This window comes from Rhinoraja longicauda, chromosome 33 (genome assembly GCF_053455715.1).
Source record: "Rhinoraja longicauda isolate Sanriku21f chromosome 33, sRhiLon1.1, whole genome shotgun sequence".
NCBI classification, from domain to species: Eukaryota; Metazoa; Chordata; class Chondrichthyes; order Rajiformes; family Arhynchobatidae; genus Rhinoraja; species Rhinoraja longicauda.
In genome coordinates this window covers 20208593-20232101 of record NC_135985.1, presented here as the reverse complement: position 1 = coordinate 20232101, position 23509 = coordinate 20208593, and the positions used below count along the sequence as shown (strand labels likewise).

At 43.7% G+C, this 23509-nt stretch overlaps 1 protein-coding gene across 5 annotated transcripts in view; it reads left to right on the top strand.

Moving 5' to 3' along the window:
* The window catches only part of LOC144609075 (A-kinase anchor protein 13-like), a 452410-nt gene that overhangs the window by 358648 nt on the left and 70253 nt on the right, over positions 1 to 23509 (top strand). For 4 of the 5 annotated variants that reach the window (XM_078427428.1, XM_078427426.1, XM_078427425.1 and 1 more), the window contains 3 exons: positions 2128 to 2244; positions 10347 to 10383; positions 11838 to 11973. In XM_078427428.1, coding sequence (XP_078283554.1) covers positions 2128 to 2244; positions 10347 to 10383; positions 11838 to 11973 — 290 coding nt within the window. The remainder of the gene's footprint in view (positions 1 to 2127; positions 2245 to 10346; positions 10384 to 11837; positions 11974 to 23509) is intronic. The other variant, XM_078427427.1, reaches the window with a different exon arrangement.

The following is a 23509-nucleotide window of genomic DNA, read 5'->3' as shown; positions in this document are numbered from 1 at the left end:
TTTCCAGGTACTCACCACCCTCTGCGTAAAACAAAACAATCTCCTTTTAAACTTAGTGCCTCACACCTTAAAACTGTGTCCCTTGGTCTTTGACCTTTCCACCCTGGCAAAAAGGTTCTGACTGTCCCCCCTACCTATGCCTCTCATAATTATATATACCTTGGGGTTTTATTAACGTTGTCTTGGGAGAATTAAACTGAACGTTGGAGCTGACCAAATCATTAAACGGACCTTGACATCTCACCACCAAAGAATCTGGAATTGCAAAGCAAAGGACGAGGCCATTTAGACCAAAGTGTCCATGCTAACACTGATATTACCAAGCAAGAGAGGAGATTGAGTAACCTAGACTGGAGACACTTTCAAAGTCCCTTTTAATTAGATTTTTAATATCAACTGAATTGTTGCAGGTAATGGTGCAATTGGAGACGAATAGAAGCCAATTTGTCCACTGGTAATATCAGCTCCACTGACATTACTCTTATAGTTTTGTGGAACATATGTCCGCTCTTTTCCCCAAACCCCTAATACCATTTTATTTTGTCAATATTTATCTTATTCTTTATCTTTATTATACATTCTGCTTCAATCGCGTCTCCTTTGGCAACACTCCATCGACCTCCATGTGGCAATGCTCGATTGGTGGTGGTAGTTGATCACCATTTAGTTTTCTAAGCCGGCGTGTTCTCAGTCTTTGCTGCTTCGCTGAAAAGAATGAAATGCAGGAAATTAGTGGCACTCTTGTGTTTAAATCTTGTAAAACAGTTCAGATGCACAAAATGCACATTCTAATGTGGTGGCAACCATTTCCAGTGGAGGTCCCTTGCTGTCGGAAAACTGGACATGGTAAATCTAGGTGAGATTCATCTCCATGCAGCTGATTATTCACAAAATGCTGGAGTAACTCAGCAGGTCAGGCAGCATCTCAGGAGAGAATGAATGGGTGACGTTTTGGGTCGAGACCCTTGGGTCTCGACCCGAAACGTCACCCATTCCTTCTCTCCTGATATGCTGCCTGACCTGCTGAGTTACTCCAGCATTTTGTGAATAAATACCTTCGATTTGTACCAGCATCTGCAGTTATTTTCTTACACTCCATGCAGCTGATGTGTGTGTGTGTAGACAATAATGTTGTCAATGTGCACGGCACTCAGATCCATCTTCCAACATAACGTGCTAACTACAGCCTTTGTTTTTAATTGCTGATTAAACAAGGACAATGGCAACTTGGAGTCTGGGATGTCAATGTGTTATTGTCTGCATCAGACTACCTGAGATTGTATTGCTAGACAACAAAAAGGAGTGAAACACGGTCTTTTTTTTCAGGCAGGGATCACAGCCCATCTGCACCACCCGATGCACCCTTAACCCACCACCTTTGTGAACTGCTTTCCCATTTCCTTTTCGTTTCCAATGCCCATCAATGCATGCTGCCTCTGGTTTCTCTCCCACCTTTGCTACACACCCTTGTTTGAGTCTTTCATGTTGAGTTTCATCCAAGTCAAGGCACTGTGATGGCAGTAACAAAAGCTGTTTTAGCATTGTGCCAGTCGTCTTAATGCGCCACACTCTTCTTGTTGAACTAAACTGGTCCCAACAGTGCCATGCCCTCCGTGTGTTACAAGCTGAGTATGCTAGGTCAACCTTGCTGCCAAGTAAACCCAAATGTTACAATTTAAGTGGACACAATCTAGAATTTTTCATTCCTATTATTTTTTTTACTAAACTCCAAGTGGCAGCATTTCTTTTGATAGAGATCAATGAGGAGAATGGATTTTGTAGACTTAGTCCTGATGAAGTTGTAAATCGTGCCCACTGGAGGAGGCAGTGGACAAATTGGCCTCTATTCGCCTCTAATGGCACCATTACCTGCAACAATTCAGTTGATATTAAAAATCTAATTAGAAGGGACTTTGAAGCGTCTCCAGTCTAGGTTACTCAATCTCCTCTTTCGCTTGGTACAATGAGCACCAATTACCAGCTGTAAATCTAATCAGAGCAGCTAACCTGCATGCAGCCGCCTTGTCCTGTGTGTCTCGATGCTTTGATCCAGTATGTGGTGGAGGAACAGCAATAGCAGTTTGCTTCCATTCAGTAAAATGCATGCTCTAATTCTACTGTTAACAGAACCCGGAAGAACCAAGCCCAGGAAGAGAATCTCCTTTTCCTGGAATATCTCTCCACTCCTTCCTAAGCCTAAAACTCTATTTTCTCTTGGTTCCTCAAGTGATGATGAGTCAGATAGTAAGTAAACCTTTGCATGAAATATCTACCTGTCTTTCTTTGTAAATGTAATGATGGCATTCCAAAGAAGAAGGTTGAAATGTGCCTATTGAGTTAAGCTTCTGCTTGCTTAACCATCTGGATTCTTCTATACAGCTGTCTATACAGTGGATGTTTTTTGGGGTATTGACTGACTTATTTACCAGATGTTAAAAACACATTAAGTGTGCTTTCCCTTTGTGTAGAATGGTTTCTCTAGTTTAATCTTTTCTTCAACATAGTCAAACTTACAAATTAGTTTGAGGGGGCAAGTCTACCTGTGCTAGTTATTATAACTATTTGCACCTTTTCTGTGTCAGGGTGGCGTAGCTGGTAACCCTGACCTCTGGCACTGTCTGGGCTGGACTTTGCACCCACCGGGTGCTCCAGTTTGCTCCCACATCTCAAAGACGTGCAGGTTTGTAGGTTAATTGGCTGCTGTAAATTGCCTCTGGTGTGTCGGGAATGGATTTTCAGTTTACTTATAGCAAACCTGGTAAAGTACTCTTGGAAGCCTGCTGGTGAAAATCCCAATTTATTTCAACTTGGTTAGCTAGAAATAAAAATCTTATTATTCCTTGTCTTTTACCACAAAATAGTTCAGTGAAAAATAATATGTTCATAAGTTATAAGTGCCGGATTAGGCCATTCGGCCCATCTAGTCTAATCTGCCATTCAATCATGGCAGATCTATCTTTTCCTATCTTGTACAGGGCCCGAGTGAGACCGCACCTGGAGTACTGTGTGCAGTTTTGGTCTCCAAATTTGAGGAAGGATATTCTTGCTATTGAGGGCGTGCAGCGTAGGTTTACTAGGTTAATTCCCGGAATGGCAGGACTATCATATGTTGAAAGACTGGAGCGACTAGGCTTGTATACACTGGAATTTAGAAGGATGAGAGGAGATCTTATCGAAACGTATAAGATTATTAAGGGGTTGGACACATTAGAGGCAGGAAACATGTTCCCAATGTTGGGGGAGTCCAGAACAAGGGGCCACAGTTTAAGAATAAGGGGTAAGCCATTTAGAACGGAGATGAGGAAAAACTTTTTCAGTCAGAGAGTTGTGAATCTGTGGAATTCTCTGTCTCAGAAGGCAGTGGAGGCCAATTCTCTGAATGCATTCAAGAGAGAGCTAGATAGAGCTCTTAAGGGTAGTGGAGTCAGGGGGTATGGGGAGAAGGCAGGAACGGGGTACTGATTGAGAATGATCAGCCATGATCACATTGAATGGCGGTGCTGGCTCGAAGGGCCGAATGGCCTCCTCCTGCACCTATTGTCTATTGTCTATTGTCCCTCTCAACCCCATTCTCCTGCCTTCTCTCCCTAAACCCTGATACCTGTACTAATCAGGAATCTATCAATCTCCACCTTAAAAATATCCAGTGACCTGGCATCCACAGGTGGCAATGAATTCCACAGATTCACTGCACTCTGACTAAAGAAATTCTTCCTCTTGTCCTTTCTAAAGGTATGTCTTTTTTATTCTGAGGCTATGGCCTCTGGTCCTAGACTCTCCCACTAGTGGAAACATTATCTCCACATCACTCTATCCAGGCCTTTCACTATTTGGTAAATTTCAATTACGTTCCCCCCTATCAGACATCCAGGTTCAGTTTCAGCAGCCAGTCATCATTACTGAGTTTCTGGTGATCTATGGTTCAATTTGGGGAGCACAGAGTTAAGGTGAGAGAAAGGCTGTGCCTTCAGTTAGCTCCGGTAATCTACACTTTTCCCATAACGTTGCCAGCCCAAAATATTCCATTGACCACATTGACTTCAAATAAAAGGTATGTTTAAAGATTTATGATTTGCTTTATGAGATGTGGTTCAAAAACGAGAATCAAACTGGGAATATCATTGTCAAGATTATAAATAATGTCTTATTTATATTCAATTATGATGACCTTAGGGAGATTAATATGCCTCCTCGGTGGAAAGAGGAAATGTTTGGCTAATGTTACTGCCCTAAATAACCCTTCAACACCCCCTGCTCGGACTGAATATTTGCTGATGACAGGTTTTTCTTCAGCAGCAAGCAATGCTCTCATGATAGTATGTCTGGGTTTGAGGGACTTTGGATCAAAAAAGCAGTGTCTCTGGATGGGGGAGCAAGTAACATATTGACTGCCTTGCATTAGATGCCAAAGTCAGATTGCTACCTTCTGTTGCCCGATTAAAGTGTGCCAGCAAGTTATTTCTCAGCAGTAATAGTCCAGAAACCTCGGTTCCCTGAGGAAGCCTCTGAATAATCCACCGCCGAGCCTTAATAATGGTGCAAAGTGCAGGAATAACTCAACAGGTCAAGCATTGAATCATCTCTGCAGGACATCAACAGGCAAGGTTTTGCACAAAGTCCAATCATCTGCCGATCAAGACCCTTTCACCTGTATCCACCTATCACTTGCTAGACTCTGTCCTACCCCCTCTTCTCTTCTGGCATTTTCACCTCCCTTACTACAATCAGTCTGAAGAAAGGATCCGATCTGAAACTTGCCTATTCATATCTCTCCAGAAATGCTGCAGGGCCCACTGAGTTACTCCAGCATTGCGTCTTTTTTTGTTGTAAAACAGCATCAGTGGTTCCTTGTGTCTACATCCCAGCCTTAATAGATTGGTTGCTGAACTGGAAAGTCATTTATTAACTCATTGAGGACTATATTTAAAAAATGCTGGTAGGTTAACTAAACATAACCATGAAATTAGTAAGACCTGCTATGATGGTGTCATAGAATCACACAGCATGGAAACAGACCCCTTTGGCCCAACTTGCCCATGCTGTCCAAGATGCCCCATTTACACTAGTCCCACGTGCCTATGTTTGGCACATATCCCTCTAAACCTTTCCTATCCATGTAAGTTTTCAATCAATATCATTAAAAATTGGTAATTAATTAATTTACCATGATTGACTAGAGCCTTTGTCATACATGATAGGAGTAGAATTAGGCCATTCGGCCCATCAAGTCTGCTCCGCCATTCAATCATGGCTGATCTACCTCTCCCTCCTTACCCCATTTTCCTGCCTTCTCCGCTTGACCTGACACCTGTTCTAATCAAAAATATATCTATCTCTGCCTTAAAAATATCCTTGACGTGGCCGCTACAGCCTTCTGTGGCAAAGAATTCCACAGGTTCACCACCCTCTGACTAAAGAAATTTCTCCTCATCTCCTTCCTAAAAAAACATCCTTTAATTCTGAGGCTGTGACCTCTAGTCCTCGCCTCTCACTTGTGGAAACATCTTCACCACCCAAGCCTTTCACTATTCTGTACGTTTCAATGAGATCCCCCCTCATTCTTCTAAACTCCAGCGAGTGCAGGCCCAGTGCCGACAAATGCTCATCATATGTTAACCTACTCATTCCTGAGATCATTCTTGTAAACCTCCTCTGGACCCTCTCCAGAGTCAGCACATCCTTCCTCAGATATGGTGCCCAAAATTGCTCACAATGTTGGTGGTGGTGTTGGGGATATAGTTTACAGAAGCCAATTAACCTTCAAACCCGCATGTCTTTGGGAAGTGGGAGGAAACTGGAACCCCTGGAGGAAACCCAAGTGGGCAAAGGGAGAATGTGCAAACTCTACATATCAGCACCGGAGGTCAGGATTGAACCCACGCCTCTGGCACTGTGCGGCAGCAGCAGCGATGCCAATGTGTCACCTCAACACAATTATCTGATTTTTAGTGATATGTTGTCTTCAATCAATCAATATCACTAAAAATCAAATCATTTGTTCATCTTCACAATGTGACCCGTGGTGAATTTCACGCATAAATTGGTTTTCTTCACTTCCAGCATCACATAAATGGGCTACAATTCATAAGAGCTCAATTGGTTATCAACCAATTAGAATAGAGTCATTAACAGTAATATATAAATTCAAATCTTTGTTTCACTGCAATATAAAATCCTTCTAGGTTGAGCAATAATAGAAGGATTCCTCAACGGATCATAGATTTGTTGTAAGTTGTGGGGGTGTAAAGATTTTGGTTTAAGTCTCTTCCAGATGGGCAGGTTGTAGGTCAAGCCAACCTTGAAAATATATGTGATTGAACAAACTGCAGTTCCCAGATGTTCCCAGCCTCATAGATTTTAACCTACAGGCAGTTCCCGAGTTTTCCTGTAGAATCCATAAAATACACGAATAAACGACTTGGGGATTGTAAAACAAAAACAACTTCTTTCAGATAAAATAAACAATTAAAAGTTCCACTTCCAGTCCTTGTGCGGCTATTGATTCACAGGCAAGGAGCTGTGTGTGATGCCAAACTGAACGTACATGGCTAAAATTTAGAAACAAGGAACTGCAGATGCTGGGTTACAAAAAAAAGAACCAAAGTGCTGGAGTAACTCAGTGGATCAAGGAGCATCTCTGGAGAACATGGAGGGGTGATGTTTTGGATCGGGACCCTTCTACAGACTCAGACCTGAACCGAAACATCACCTATCCATGTTTTCCAAAGATGCTGCTTGAGAAACAGTAGCACTTAGTGGCTAAAATTTGTACATTTGTTGCATTTCTTGTGTTGGGCTAATGGATGCCTTGCATTGAGTGCGGTGTGAATTTGTGCTGGCTGTCCTGAAGTCACTATGGATAATTCTCTTTCGCTTTTGGAAGTGGTCAGTCTCACCCAGTAATTTTATATGTTGTCAGCCTACATCTCCCCAGAAAGTCTCCCATCTCTGGAAATATTTCAAATTCATACAAACATATTATCTAGTTCTTTCATCGTTACTTTAAAAAAAAATATTTGGTAAGTGTACCACCGTTTTATTAGAATTTTTTTTTAATTACTTTTCTTATTTTATTTATATTGATGCTGTTGTACTGTTCTTTCTATATCTCTGTGAAAACTCAATTAAAACTTAAGTGAGAAAAAAAAAAGAATGTCTCCCATCTCCAGAAAGGTTTAACCCAGTGTTAATGTAAGAAAATAACTGCAGATGCTGGTACAAATCGAAGGTATTTATTCACAAAATGCTGGAGTAACTCAGCAGGTCAGGCAGCATCTCGGGAGAGAAGGAATGGGTGACGTTTCAGGTCGAGACCCTTCTTCAGACTGATGTCAGGGGGGCGGGACAAAGGAAGGATATAGGTGGAGACAGGAAGATAGAGGGAGATCTGGGAAGGGGGAGGGGAAGAGAGGGACAGAGGAACTATCTAAAGTTGGAGAAATCAATGTTCATACCGCTGGGCTGCAAGCTGCCCAAGCGAAATATGAGGTGCTGTTCCTCCAATTTCCGGTGGGCCTCACTATGGCACTGGAGGAGGCCCATGACAGAAAGGTCAGACTGGGAGTGGGAGGGGGAGTTGAAGTGCTCAGCCACCGGGAGATCAGGTTAGTTACGGCGGACTGAGCGAAGGTGTTGGGCGAAGCGATCGCCGAGCCTGCGTTTGGTTTCGCCGATGTTGACATCTAGAGCAGCGGATGCAATAGATGAGGTTGGAGGAGGTGCTAATGTTAACGCCCAGTGTTAATGTTGCACTGTTAGCAGTGTGCAAGTAAAAGCTTATTTCCACACTGATTCCTCTCACACCTTCAGGCTCAGCCTCTGTATCCTGTTTCTCCCCTCACAACTAAGGCCCCTTTCAATTTTTCTCCCGCTCTCATTTCCTTTTAATCTACAGATATGGTGCCCTGCACATTCCCTCCCCCTTCCCCCTTCCTGTGTCACGACTTCCTGATTCACTTTCCTTCATGCTTTTCTTTAAATTGAGTGCCTCACATAGTGGCTTCTTCCCTGAGTTTCTCCAACCCTTCACACAACCTCTTTCTCTGTGGTTGCTCTATCATTTGAGGGTCTCTAGAGATTTTTGATTCCAGGAGTGTACCAGTTACACTCATCTTATTTTTAAAATATCAACCGAACAAGTAAATTAAAAAGCAATCATTGATTGTAGGCCAAGGTTTTCAGGATTTGGGCTGCAGACAGTGTCTTCAGAATTAGTCTCAGGAGTATTTGACAAGAAACATCTGTCATACAATCATGGAGATTAACATGGAAACTGGCCCTTCAGCCCACTGGGACCATGCCAACCATCAAAACCACCTGTTTGCACCAATCCAACATTAATAACATTTTTTAAATGTTCTCATATTTTCATCAACTCCCCACATTCTTCCCACTCAGTGAGACACTCAAGGTAATTTACAGAGGCCAATTAACCCACCACCTCGCCATCTTTGTAATGTGGGAGATAACGAGAGCAGCCCATGCAGTCACAGAGAGAACATGCAAACTCCACTCAGACAGCACAAGGGAGAGGATCAAATCCGGGTGTCCAGCACTGTGAAGCAGCAGCTCTCCAAGCTGAGCCATTGTGCTGTTTAGTTTAGAGATACAGCGCGGAAACAGGCCCTTTTGGCCCACAGGGTCCGCGCCGACCAGCGATCCCCGCACTATCCTACACCCACTAGGGACAATTTTTACATTTACCAAGCCAATTAACCTACAAACCTGTACGTCTTTGGAGTGTGGGAGGAAACCGAAGATCTCGGAGAAAACCCACGCAGGTCACGGGGAGAACGTACAAACTCCATACAGACAGCATTTGCTGTAAGGCAGCAACTCTACAGCTGTGCCACTGTGCTGTCCAGTAACTTGTATTGCCAACCTGTATTAATATAGCATCGTTCACATTCTTTAATGGAGATCTAAAGTATTTTGCAACCAATAAAGTGTAGTAACTTTATTGTAATGTACATATTACTCCGAGAACCATATGCAAAACATTTATTTCACTGTACCTTTGGTACACGTAATAATAAAAGAACCATTGACCATTGAATTCAAATGACATGGTAATACACTTTTAACGCACTGAATTTCCATCAATCTTTTACTGATTATATTACTCAATTTCATTTAACATGAACACCACCATCTCCACCCACCAACATAAACAAGGCTGATTATCCACTTCAATACTCTGTCCCTACTTCTTCCCATATTCGTAGTTTCACCAGCCTTGAGAAATAATATCTGACTCATTCGTATGCTTTCAATGACTTGGCCTGTTCATGTAAATGCCAGAGATTCATTCTCCGAGTGATTGCAATCTGCTTCATCGCAGTTTCAGATGACCCATATCCTGAGGCAGTGATTCCTAGATTTGGAATCTCCAATCATCAGAAATTTCCTCATGTCTATTCTAGTCGTGATTAAAGTCTAAACACAGCGCTACCCCCATTCCCTTCTCAATCTTCCACATGACAGTGAGTGTAGATCTAACTACTGCAACACATCAGTCCTTCCATCCCATTCCAATAAGTCCAATGTCCAAAATAAGTCCAATAAATCTTTGTTGCCAGATCAAGAACATCCTTGCCCAAACAGAGAAACCAAAACTGCACACAACACTCCAGATGAGACCTACAGAGCACTATGTTCTTATTAATCTTTGTTGATATAGATCTCATTTTGATTTGAAGATGATCAGTTTGAATATTTACAGGAGGATCTGTGCATAAAGCTTCTTGTAGACAGAAGTTAGGCAGCACTGACTCTCAGCCAATTTCTTTGAGTAAGTCAATGTCCGATGTGCGTTGTTTATATTACTGCAGCTTCGTAATGTGTGCAAACATGTCCCATTAGTAACTCTGGGTGTTGTCTCTGATCGTGCGCACACTTGTTGGCCAGACTTTTTCAGCTCAGTTTCCCCAGATCCGTATTCTCTTCCTGCGTCATTATTTTCCACAGTTGATCCCACCTGGAGTAGTTGGATGCAGTCGTGTTCTCTCTGTCTGGGCAAGATGTTCTTGATCTGGAGAGAGGGCAACGAAGATTTATTGGACTGAATTTCTGAGATGGAGGGACGAATGTGTTGCAATGGTTAGATCTACATTCACTGTCATGAGAAGGGAGTGTAAAGCAGTCTTTTGACTTTAATCAGTACTAGAATAGACATCAGGAAGTTCCCGATGATTGGAGAATCCAGATGCAGGGATCACAGACTCAGGATATGGGTCATGCCATCTGAAACTGTGATGAAGCAAAATGTTTTCACCCAGAGAAGATGCCTCTAATTTCAACACTTTAAAAATTACCGAGAAATTAATACTGAAACTTTTATTTTCCAGATTTAAGATCGTTCACCAGTAATTCTCTTGGCCAGAGGTATGTGCCCGTTGACAATTTTCTGTTGATACATAGTTTTGTTAAAGCGATTAATTTTAATTGGGATTTAGTTGAGAGTTTGGAGGCTTCCAACTCCATTCATGTGTAAATGTGGCGAATCATGCTGGCCATTTTAAATTGTGAAAATCACTTGCTCACTTCCCACAAGTTCCTTGTGGTGGCCCGTCATTGCCTCTTTGCTCAGGTTGTGCTCATCTTTCTGCCAGGATTATTCATCAGCAATATTAGCTTCCTGTAGCCATGTTCGACCCAGGACATTGAAACATATTGTGGTGCTTTCCATACTTATAAAGTCACACAGCATGGAAAGGAGCTCTTGCCCATGCTGACCAAGATGCCCCATCTACACGCCCCACCTGCCCACGCTTGGCCCATTTTCCTCTATCCCTTTACTATTCACATTCCTGTCCCAATGTTGTTATAGTACCTGCCTCAACTACCTCTTCTGGCAGCTCTTTCCATATGCCCACCACCACTCTATGTGGAAACGTTGTCCTTCAGGTTTCTATTAAATCTATCCCTGCTCACCTTAAACCGATGTCCTCTGGTTCTTGATTCCCCAACTCTGGATAAAAGACTGTGCATATACCCTGTCTATTCCCCTCATGATTTTATGTACTTTTATTTATAAGATCACTCCTCATCCTCCTTTGCTCCAAGGCTGCCCCATCAAGGTTAGTTTATTGTCACATGTACCAATTAAGGTTCAGTAAAATTCGGATTACCATACAACCAAAGCAACAAGACACACAACTACATAAAAGTTACCATAAACAGCCACCACAGCGGATTTCCCACTTTCTTCACTGTGATGGAAGGCAATAAAGTCCAATCCTCTTCCTCTTTATTTTCTCGCGGTCGGGGCAGTCGAAGCATCTGCAGTCGGGGCGATCGAACCTCCCGCATTGACGGTTCAGGCTCCCCTTACAGTTCAGGCTCTCAAGTCCTGGTAGCATCTTCATGATTGTTCTGTGCACTCTTTCCCAGCTTAACACCATCCTTCCGATAGCAGGGTGACCAAACCTGAACGCAACTCTCCAAATGTGGCCTCACCAACACCTTGTACAACGACGTCCTGCACAGGACCAAATTGGGATTGTGAAGGAAGGAACTACAGATGCTGGTTTAGACCTAAAGATAGACACAAAAAGCTGGAGTAACTCAGCCGGTCAGACAGCATCTCCGGAGAAAAAGAATAAATGACATTTCGGGTCGAGATTTATGATCTGTTATCTCAGTTACTTCCTTACGCCAACAGGCATTTAAAGTTGTTGCTTTCTCTCTGTGTACACCATATCCATTGCATTTTACTCATCTGTATCACTCTTTGACCATGTAAATTATTCCTGTAAATGCCTGTGGCACAATTATAGTTCTTCAGTGGATCTTGAATTGGATGTCATTTAAAGCTGTTATTTGTTTTAATTACACAGCATCTCGGAGGAGGATAATAGCCAGATGCCGCCGAGTCCGACAAGAAAAGATTCGGAAGGAAAAAGCAGCACCAAAGTGTATCGGACGTTCAGTTACATTAAGAACAAAATGTCAAGTGGAAAACACAAGAACAAGGTATGGGCTGAGAAGGCATCCTTCTGGTCTTCCTGCGTGGTCTCTTCCAGGTCAGGATCGAGACGATGTGACAAACTTGCATGGTAAAAATCCTGTTACATCAATTTCTCACAATGCGAGAGAATCCATGATAACCTCTCCGGAGTCAAGTTGCTGTGATGTTGGCAGATAGTGAGATGCATCTCAGAGCAGAAAATGTGATCTTGGGGCAAGACCCTATCAATTGGTGGTGGTGGCTGCCACATGTGTGATTATACAGCAGGAAAAGTCTTCCAAAACACCACGATGTTGATCCTCAGCCAGTGAACAAAGAGTCAGTCAGATTGGTCATCCTGTTTCTAGTCATACAGAGTCTTACAGCATGGAAAAAGGTCCAACTTGCCCAAGCCGACCAAGATACCCCATCTACACTAGTTCCACCTGTCTGTGTTTGGCCCATATCCCTCTAAACCTTTCCTATCCATATACCTGTCCAACTGTTATTTAAATGCTGTTATAGTACTTGCCTCAACTACCTCCTCTGGCAGCTCATTCCGTATGCCCACCCTCTCTGTGAAAAAGTTGGCCCTCAGGTATCGATGTAATCTTTCCCCATTCATCTTAAACCTATGTCTTCTGGCTCTTGTTTCCCCTGCTCTGGGTAAAGGACTGTACATCTACCCGATCTATTCCCCTCATGATTTTATCCACCTCTATAAGATCACGCCTCATTCTCCTGTGTCCAGGGTATAGAGTCCTAGCCTGCCCAACCTCTCCCTGGAGCTCAGACCCAGAAGTCCAGGCAACATCCTCGTATATCTTCTCTGCACTCTTTCCAACCTTAATCCAGCATTCCAGCATTAGAATGCAGTTAGAAATATGTAATGTACAACCATCAGGTGGAGAGAAGCAGGTTATTCTTTTTAAATGGAACCAATGTGCTCATCCACATGAATGGGTGTTGCTTTTTAAAATGGAGCTGGTTGTTGCAAAACAATCATGCAAACAACATTTTTCAATGTATGAAACCATTAAGAGTCATAAATCTTAATGTGATGGTCAGGGAATGGCGAGGAGCCTTCTCATTTTTTCCTGCTACCGTCAGTCTTCTCTGCATTATTTCCCCAGGTCTATTGATCCTGCACTTCCCATAATATGCTATGATTGTTCACATTGACTCTTCTCATTGTTCCTTCTGCAATGAGGAGTTGGCTTCTGATGTTGGGATTCTTCTTTCTATCGTTGGGTAAAAAAAGTGGAATCTTGACATCAATTTTCAACTTGCATCTAAAGTTCTTCCCTGAGTTAATATTTCCTGCTATGAATACAAAAAAAAATAAAGGTTTACTCTAAACAACAGTGAGAATTGCAAAGTCTTCCGGAAGATCTAGACTGGTGAACAGAATGAGGAGATGTGGGGCAGCTACAGGTTAATGTATGTGAGACAATGTATTCCAGCTTTATAGGACATTGGTTAGGTCATGTTTGGAGTACTGCATGCAGATCAAGTCACCCCATTACAGGAAGGATGTGGCAGCTTTGGAAAGAGAGGTTTACCAGAATGATTCCTGGATTTGGGGATATTAGCTACATGGAGAGGTTAGACAGAGGGATCTTATAGAAACATATAAAATTCTAAAGAGATTGGACAGGCTAGATACAGGAAAACTGTTCCCGATAGTGGGGGAGTCCAGAACCAGGGGTCACAGTTTAAGAATAAGGGGTAGGCCATTTAGGACTGAGATGAGGAAAAACTTTTTTACCCAGAAAGTTGTGAATCTGTGGAATTCTCTGCCACATGTATTCAAAAGAAGATGTATTCTTGCTATTGAGGGCGTGCAGCGTAGGTTTACTAGGTTAATTCCCGGAATGGCGGGACTGTTATATGTTGAAAGACTGGAGCGACTAGGCTTGTATACACTGGAATTTAGAAGGATGAGAGGGGATCTAATCGAAACGTATAAGATTATTAAGGGGTTGGACACATTAGAGGCAGGAAACATGTTCCCAATGTTGGGGGAGTCCAGAACAAGGGGCCACAGTTTAAGAATAAGGGGTAGGCCATTTAGAACTGAGATGAGGAAAAACTTTTTCAGTCAGAGAGTTGTGAATCTGTGGAATTCTCTGCCTCAGAAGGCAGTGGAGGCCAATTCTCTGAATGCATTCAAGAGAGAGCTAGACAGAGCTCTTAAGGATAGCGGAGTCAGGGGGTATGGGGAGAAGGCAGGAACGGGGTACTGATGATTGAGAATGATCAGCCATGATCACATTGAATGGCGGTGCTGGCTCGAAGGGCCGAATGGCCTCCTCCTGCACCTATTGTCTATTGTCTATAAGAGTTGGATATAGCTATTAGGGCTGACGGAATCAAGGGATATGGGCAAAAAGCAGAAACTGGGTACTGATTTTGGATGATCAGCCATGCCCATATTGAATGGCGGTGCTTGCTGGAAGGGCCCTGCACCTGTTTTCTTTGTTCCTAGACGGATTGGTTTCTCTGGAACGTCAGAGGTTGTTAGGAGACCGGATGAAAGTGCATAAAATTACGAGAGGCGTAGATTAGATAGGCCGTCAGAATCTTTTTCCCGGGATGGAAAAAAAAAATCAAATACTAGAGTGCAGAGCTTTAAGGTGCGAGAGGCAACGTTTAAAGGAGATGTGCAAGGCAAAGGTTTTGTTTACGCAGAGGGTGGTGAGAGCCTGGAACGCCATGCATTACAAGTACAATGAATACAATGACGAGTGCAAAACAGCACAATGATGCAGAGATAAGTGCGATCTGAAATAATGCAAGTAATGCTGAAGTACAATAACAGAAAAACAGAATGAGATAGAATTAAGATTAAGAATGCATGGCATCATCTCCGGGAATGGAAAGTGAAAGAGGAGGTTGGTTCAGGAGTTTGATAGCTTTGGGGAAGAAGCTGTTCTTAGATTTTTTTTTTAGAATTTTAGATTTAGAGATACAGCGCGGAAACAGGCCCTTCGGCCCACCAAGTCCGCGCCGCCCAGCGATCCCCGCACATTAACACTATCCTACACCCAATTTTTACATTTACCCAGTCAATTAACCTAATAATAATAATAATAATAATAAGCATTTATTTTATTTAGCGCCTTTCCAGAAGCTCAAAGCGCTTTACATAAACAATCATAACATAAAAACAAACAGACAAACTATCCTAACGGAGAAGCGGCGAATAAACAACGCCAGCGTCCTCTCACATCAGGGTCCGGCAGTAGACAGCAAAAAGCACAGGACACACAGATACAATTTTTACACAAACAGCCATCACAGTGATTGCTCTAGGCACACCCTCACTGTGATGGAAGGCAAAGTCTTATCTCCTCCTCATTTCTTCTCCTACATACATACCTACATACCTGTAGGTCTTTGGAGTGTGGGAGGAAACCGAAGATCTCGGAGAAAACCCACGCAGGTCACGGGGAGAACGTACAAACTCCGTACAGACGGCGCCCGTAGCCAGGATCGAACCTGAGTCTCCGGCGCTGCATTCGCAGCAACTCTACCGCTGCGCCACCGTGCCGCCCCGTCTTTTTCCAAGATGGTGGAAGAGAGTAAAGGGAATGGCTGGCGTGCCAGGCATCCATGACGATACCTCCAGCCTTTCCAAGTAATGCACCGTGAAGATTCACTGGATGGAAGGAAGTGACAAGCCTGTGGTGACTGGGCTGTGTTCACCTATTGTAACGACAACTCGGGACATCGAACCGTACGGCACAGGATCAGACCCACGATATCTGTGCCAACCATAATGCCAAATTAAACTAACCCATTACACGTTATCTATATCCCTCCATTCCATGCATATTCACGTGCATGTCTAAACGCCACTCACATATGGCAGTGCGTTCCAGGCACCTACTACTCCTAAATAACACTTGACATTCCCATCTCCTTTCAACATTACTTCCCTCACCTCAAAGTGATGACCTCCACTGTTTGACATTCCTTCCTGGGAAAAGGTCTCTGACTATCTACCTTATCTAAGCCTCCCATAACTTTATAAACTTCTACCAGGCCAACCTCTCAGCTTCTGACACTCCAGTGAAAACAATCCACGTTTGTCCAGCCTCCCATAATACTGAGGGTGATGGGGAGCCTGGTTCATGTTGTCCTTCCTGGCATCTGATATTCCCAGGGCTGCCAAGTACTTCACACCCCCAGTGCTGAACGGGGACATCTGCTGGGCGTTAAAACCAAAGTGCCGGCATCTTGTGGCTGTACCCAAACCACATTACAGTCACCAACCAAATTAGAGTCATGCAGCACAGAAACAGGCCCTTCAGCCCACCTTGTCCATGCCGAGCACGATAACATAGCGGCACGGTAGCGCAGCGGTAGAGTTGCTGCTTTACAGCGAATGCAGCGCCGGAGACTCAGGTTCGATCCTGACTACGGGTGCTGCACTGTAAGGAGTTTGTACGTTCTCCCCGTGACCTGCGTGGGTTTACTCCGAGATCTTCGGTTTCCTCCCACACTCCAAAGACGTACAGGTATGTAGGTTAATTGGCTGGGTAAATGTAAAAAATGTCCCTAGTGGGTGTAGGATAGTGTTAATGTACGGGGATCACTGGGCGGCACGGACTTGGAGGGCCGAAAAGGCCTGTTTCCGGCTGTATGTATATGATATGATGATAACATACTGAGCTAGTGCCATTAGCTTGCATTTGGCCAATATCCCGAGTCTAAACCCTTCCTATCCATACATCAGTCAAAATGTCTTTTAAAAGTCAAAATTATATTCACTTCCTTAGCTTCTTCTGGCAGCTCTTTCCAGATAACGACTCCCTGTTTCCAAACATATTCATATATTTTCTCCTCATCTTTTCTCCACTTCAAAGGCAATCACTTTGTTCCCACTTTCCTCCCTCTTCTCTGCTACTCAACACTGCCAAATGTAAGCTTTCACGTGCCCTGGTATTTTTATTTATTTTTGCCATCGCAGGCAAGGCCAGTATTTATGCAGCCTATTTCGAACCATTTTTAAGAAGCTGGGGATGGGGAATCTGCCACCTTGAATCTCTGCCGTCCCTTCTGGTGATGTTAGGGAGTGAGTTCCAGGTTTTAGTCTCAACTAGACCAAGTGCACCCGTTGTGCCCAAACCTCTCCTGCATTTCTTACAGCACCCTCTCCTCCCCCCTCACCCTCTCCCCCTCCCTCCTCCCCCCTCTCCCATCTCCTCCCCATCTCCCCCCTCTCTCTCCCCCCTCTTTCTCCCCCTCTCTCCTTCCTCCCCTCCTTCCCTCCCCCTCCCTCCCCCCTCCCCCTCCCCCTCCCCCCCACTTCATCCCCCTTATCTTCCATCCCCCTTATCCTCCATTCCCCTTATCCTCCACCCCTTCCTCCCTCCCCCTCCCTCCTCCCTCCCTAGGAGATAGATTTAAACTTTAAAATGTGAATAACTTAAAAAATACAACACAAATTTCAATGAAACTTCTTCCATTAGCACCAAAGGGACGACGGTGAATAAGGTGGGCCTAAAATTGTGGCGCTATCGTGTACCGTTTTGGCTGTAGTTCAGGAACAAACAAACAAACAAACAAACGAGAGTTTTAGTATATAGATGACGATGAGGGCAATACATTTACAATGGCTGTCTTGGAGGTGGACCTGGAGGCAGTGATGTCCTCATGCACCTTCTGCCCTTCTTGTGTCTCTTGGTGGTGGAGGTCACAGCTTGAAAGCTGGTGTCAGAATGACCTGGGTGTAACTTCAGTGCATTTTGTAAATGGTATACACAGTGGTCACTGCACACAGTTACGCAAGGGTTGTTCCAGATGGTGGACAGGATGCCCACCAAGTTGGCTGCTTTGTCTGGCTTTCCATCACAGTGAGGAGGGGACTGGAGGAGACTCACTGTGATGGATGTTTCTTTTTTTTGTGTGTTTTGTGTTGGTTGGGGTAGCGTAATTTGCTTATTTTATTGCTCTTATTGTTGGACTGTGGGTGACGAAATCTCGTCCAAAAGACTTGTTTTTTTGGATGACAAATAAAGGTAATTCTGATTCTGAATTCTGAATCTGAACTAGGACTTGTATCTATCTAACTAACTGAAAGTCTAATTTTTTTCTTAATTCAGACACATTCGCCATTACACAAACCACAATGTCAAACTACTTATCAAAAAAAAATGTACATTTGTCAAATGAATGTATTTCGCAAAGTCTTTACGTTTGGTTTCATTTTTAAATTAATGATGCACAATAATTTTAAAATGTGTGGGAGAACGATTATTCAGGCACTTGGATCAAAATGAATGCAGAAATGTTCCATTTGGCTTAATGTTTTTAAACAACTTATCAAGAGAGCCTGAAAGAGTGACCTCCCTCTCTCTTAAACCCCAACTTCCTCTGACTGAGATGCACGTCATGGCAAATCGAGACAGACAGCCCATTTTGCTTTTGCAACCAGCATGTTGAAAGAAGACTTCTCCTGATCTGAAATATGTCGTGGAAGAGATTTTCTTTTCCGCATACGAGTCCTTTTAAGATGGTAGGTGAACGATTGATTCAGAGCGACCCTGGATTTTGTGCTCTGTTGTCTTTTAGGTTTGGGAGACGAAAACTTTAATCGTCCTAACTGTAAATGTCTTCGTGTTGGCTGCCGTTAAGTTGGTTTCCTGTTTATGGTCTGTGTTGTAATAGACTTGCATCTTCAGTGTTAGCGTCTAACATTTTAATCCGGCTGTTTTTTTTCTTTAAATCTTTCACATATGGTTTCGTTTCAGTTCCTGATCGAGATGGTTAAAAGTGTTCAGTGATGTTTATGTGAATTTCAGCTTCTGATTTACAAACAAAGTGGAAAGCAAAGTGCCTTCCAAACTCGATCTGCGAGGCAGTTGTCTTTTTGTAAACACCAGATCTTGTCGGATTTTACATTGAGCGCGACTGTGTGGAGAAAACATATTGTTACAACAACTGAAATGCAAGAGCACTTATTCGTGGTGCAGTTAATGTGATAGTGTGAAACAGAACAATGTTCAAAATGACAGCAGTGGCTTAGGGGCCTTCCACTGGTCCCTCCTGTGCCAAGATAAATCATCGAGATTCATGTCACAGTAATGGAACTAGAAATTGTTGCTTCTGTATAAATTGTTCCGTTTTACAAATGGAAGCGTTACAGGGCCGAACAGAATACAACTTGTGAAACAACACAACTTGTGTCTTCACACTTAGTGGCCACAGTGCTCAATAGCATTTGGCTGCATTTCAAAAAAGAACACAAAGTGCTGCAGTAACCCACCAGAAACCCCGGTTTGATCCTGACGATGAGTGCTGTCTGTACGGAGTTTGTACGTTCCCCCTGGGACCACAGGGGTTTTCTTCTGGTGCTCCAGTTTCCTCCCACACTCCAAAGAAGTACAAGTTTGTTGGTTGATTGGCTTCGGTAAAATTGTAAATTACCCCTCGTGTGTAGGATAGTGCTCGTGTACGGGATGATCGCTGGTCAGTGTGAACCCGGTGGGCCAAATAGCCTGTTTACGCCCTGTTTCTCCGAAGTCTAAACTCTGCAGGTCAGAGTTCTGACTCTGGAGATCATGGATAGGTGTTGTTCCAATCCTTTGCCTCTTTCAATTCAATTCAATTCAATTTTATTTGAATAGCACATTTAAAAAGAACCCACGTTGACCAAAGTGCTGTACATCTGATTAGGTACTAAGGGGAAAAAAAAGAAACATACAGTAGCACGCAAACATAACAGCACATTCAAAACAGTTCACAGCGCCTCCTCAATGAGCCTCAAACGCTAGGGAGTAGAAATAGGTTTTGAGCCTGGACTTAAAGGAGTCAATGGAGGGGGCAGTTCTGATGGGGAGAGGGATGCTGTTCCACAGTCTAGGAGCTGCAACCGCAAAAGCGCGGTCACCCCTGAGCTTAAGCCTAGACCGCTTAAAACCCCCTTGCCTGTACCCGCCTACTACCTGCTGTGCTTTGCCCTGCCTCTCCCCTCTCAAACTTTCTTCTCCACCCCTCCCCCCCCAACCAGTCTGAGGATGGGTCACGACCCGAAATGTCGCCTATCCATGTTCTCCAGAGATGCTGCCTGACCCGTCGAATTATTCCAGTACTTTGTGTCCTTTTGGCTGCATTTCAAGTTGTGTGCGGCGGACAAGCAGTGGCAGAATGAGTTCATCGCTTGCCCTGACTCTCAGCTCCTGCTCCACTCTCGCCCTGAAGTTTGAGATAGATTTGGTCCCACTGGTGTTCTGATACACTGTCATCGGAGTGTGCACCCACCAGTGCAAAGCTCCACACAGTCTACCTCATGTGGACTCATTAAAGCCCTGCCAATGTACTGAGGATAATGGCAGAGTGACTGACACTCATCTCGTGTGCAAAGAGATGGTATCCAAGCTCCAAGGACTGTTAGAGATGGAAAGTTAATGCTAGCCGTGAAAAATGGGATTAGTACAAATGTTGGGCCGAAGGGCCTGTTTCCATGCAGCATCTCTGTAAGCAAAAGGACTTCCGCATGTTGTAGAGTAGACAATCTGTCAAAGGCATCTCTTGTAACATCCTCACAATATAGATTGCATCTGTTGACTTCATTTGATGCCTTGGCCATGTTCAGGCACAGCCTGTATATGTGTGCCTACTAATGTGCTACAATGCGTACAAACTCCCTTGACTCAATTGAATTTGGAAGTAAGGAGCTCTGTGGCACATGGAGAAGGAGAGAGTTTTGCAAGATGGTTTGGAGATGTTGCAGTCAGTATGTACGGTTAAAGCAGTTGGTTCATCAACAGGAAGCTACATTAAAGGGTTTCTTCATCTCTGATCCTCCTTCTTACACACAATGATTGGTTCCTCAATGTGTAGAGATATGTAGATATATTTGCTTGCACGAATTTGAGATTTGATATATAGAGCTGACCTTGAAAATAGGCAGATAGCAAAGCAAATAGGTAACAAAGACAAAATACGTATTTTCTCCATCTGTTTAAGAATGGGGATCCTATATAACTTTTATTTCCATGGTGGCACAGCTGGTAGAGCTGCTGCCTCACAGAGCCAGAGACCCGAGTTCGATCCCCACCTGTGTGGAGTTTGCATGCGCTCCCTGTGACCATGTGGGTTTCTTCCAGTTGCTCCAGTTGCTTCCCACATCTCAAAGATGTGTGGGTTTGTAGGCGAATTGGCCACTGCACACTGCCCCCTAGTACGTAGGGAATGGATGGGGAAGTTGGAAAACTAGTGTGAACGGGTGAGCAATGGTCAGAGTGGACTCAGTGGGCTGAAGGACCTGTTTCCATTATGTATCCGTCGTACAATTCGATCAATCAGTGATTTCAAAAGCACTTCAACTTGATAGAAACATAGAAAATAGGTGCAGGAGTAGGCCATTCGGGCCTTCGAGCCTGCACCGCCATTCAATATGATCATGGCTGATCATCCAACTCAGTATCCCGTACCTGCCTTCTCTCCATACCCCCTGATCCCTTTAGCCACAAGGGCCACATCTAACTCCCTCTTAAATATAGCCAATGAACTGGCCTCAACTACCTTCTGTGGCAGAGAATTCCACAGATTCACCACTCTCTGTGTGAAAAAAAACGTTCTCATCTCGGTCCTAAAAGACTTCCCCCTTATCCTTAAACTGTGACCCCTTGTTCTGGACTTCCCCAACATCGGGAACAATCTTCCTGCATCTAGCCTGTCCAACCCCTTAAGAATTTTGTACGTTTCTATAAGATCCCCCCTCAATCTTCTAAATTCCAGCGAGTACAAGCCGAGTCTATCCAGTCTTTCTTCATATGAAAGTCCCGCCATCCCAGGGATCAATCTGGTGAACCTTCTCTGTACTCCCTCTATGGCAAGAATGTCTTGATGGCTGCCACTCTTGGATAAGATCAATTAACCCACCGCGGGCTCGGAATTGGAGGTGGAATCCAATGAGCACAATTCCTGAGAGCACAGTGTGTTCAGTCAATATGATTCCATTCAGTGCTTTGTCCACTGCATCTGATAGCAAAGCTACCGTTCAAGTCCATTTGTTACACCCCCCTCAGTTGAGCTTTGAGAATTCTCAAAGCTATCGCTGCAGACTCATTGAGTTGTGTAAATGCTACTTGAGTTTTGTACCAGACCCTGGGTGTCATTCAAGTTTCAATGAAAAATCAGGTGCAAGCAAGATATACAATAGTTTGAAAGGTTCAAGGGTGGTTTTGAAGTTGTCAAGATACTAAAATAATTCAGTCGAAGTAAAACCTGGCTGCAGAGATTAGGACTAAAGGGCATTGTCTTAACACTAAAACCATGCTTGATTTGTGAAGGGGAAGCACTTCTACACCTGAATGGTGGTAGCAAAGTGACACACTCTTCCAAAAACAGTTGTCATGGTTCAATTGTCATTTTTAAGTCTAAGATTAATAGCTTTTTGATAATCGACCATTGACTGATACTGTATGGAGAACAGTAGGAAAGAAAACTGCAGATGCTGATTTAAATCGAAGGTAGACACAAAATGCTGGAGTAACTCAGCGGGCCAGGCAGCATCTCTGGAGAAGTGGCAAGATGTGTAGGAAAGAAAACTGCAGATGCTGGTTTAAATCGAAGTCTGAAGAAGGGTCTCTTTAATGAATTAAACTGCATCTTCTCAGCACATCTCCCTACACGCAGATTGTGCATTGAGATTTGATTTGTTTTAACAAAAATAAACCTCCTCTTGGCTATTTATTTCCAAGACACAGTTTGTGTACACAAAGCGACCATGCTCTCTGTTCAAGGGTATCACAAAATGCTGGAGTAACTCAGCGGGTCAGGCAGCATCTCTGGAGTGAAGGAATGGGTGACGTTTCGGGTCGAGACCCTTCTTCAGACTTCAGTCTGAAACGTCACCCATTCCTTCTCTCCAGAGATGCTGCCTGACCCGCTGACTTACTCCAGCATGTTGTGTCTCCCTGTATGGAGAAAAGTTGGTTCTGTGAGGTGCACTCCGAATTATCATCTTATTCAACAGCACACTCAAGGGGCTAAATTTAGTCCTGAACCTTTGTTCCTGACCACCAGTGGTTAGAAGAGTTCTTTACAGAGGCGGAAGGAGATATAAAGAGCAGGTTGCCAAGCCTGGAATCAGGTCAGCTGAATGGAAAGGCTTATTTATTATTTGGTTTATTTATTATTGCCACGTGTACCGAGGTACAGTGAAAAGCTTTTGTTTGTGTGCTATCGAGTCCACAGTACACCGATAAGGGATAAGGAGTACAACACAGGAAGGCTGGTTGATCAGAAGCAATTAGGATGGGGATGAGTTCATAGGAATCCAGTCATCAGAGCAGGAGGAGGTAAAGGCTTCAGAAGGGCCAGTGTGTGAAGAGTCCTCGAAATGAAAATTGCCTATTTTGAATTCACTGCAGGTTGAGACAATTGTGATCCTTATGCAATGCTTTGCCACGAACATCCAATGAACTGAACTCCAATGTATTGTCTTTCCACTGACCAGATAGCACACTACAAAAGCCTTTCACTGTACCTCGGAATGTGACAATAAACTAAACTGTACACTGTTATGGCTTGTAAGCTCGTTGCGTC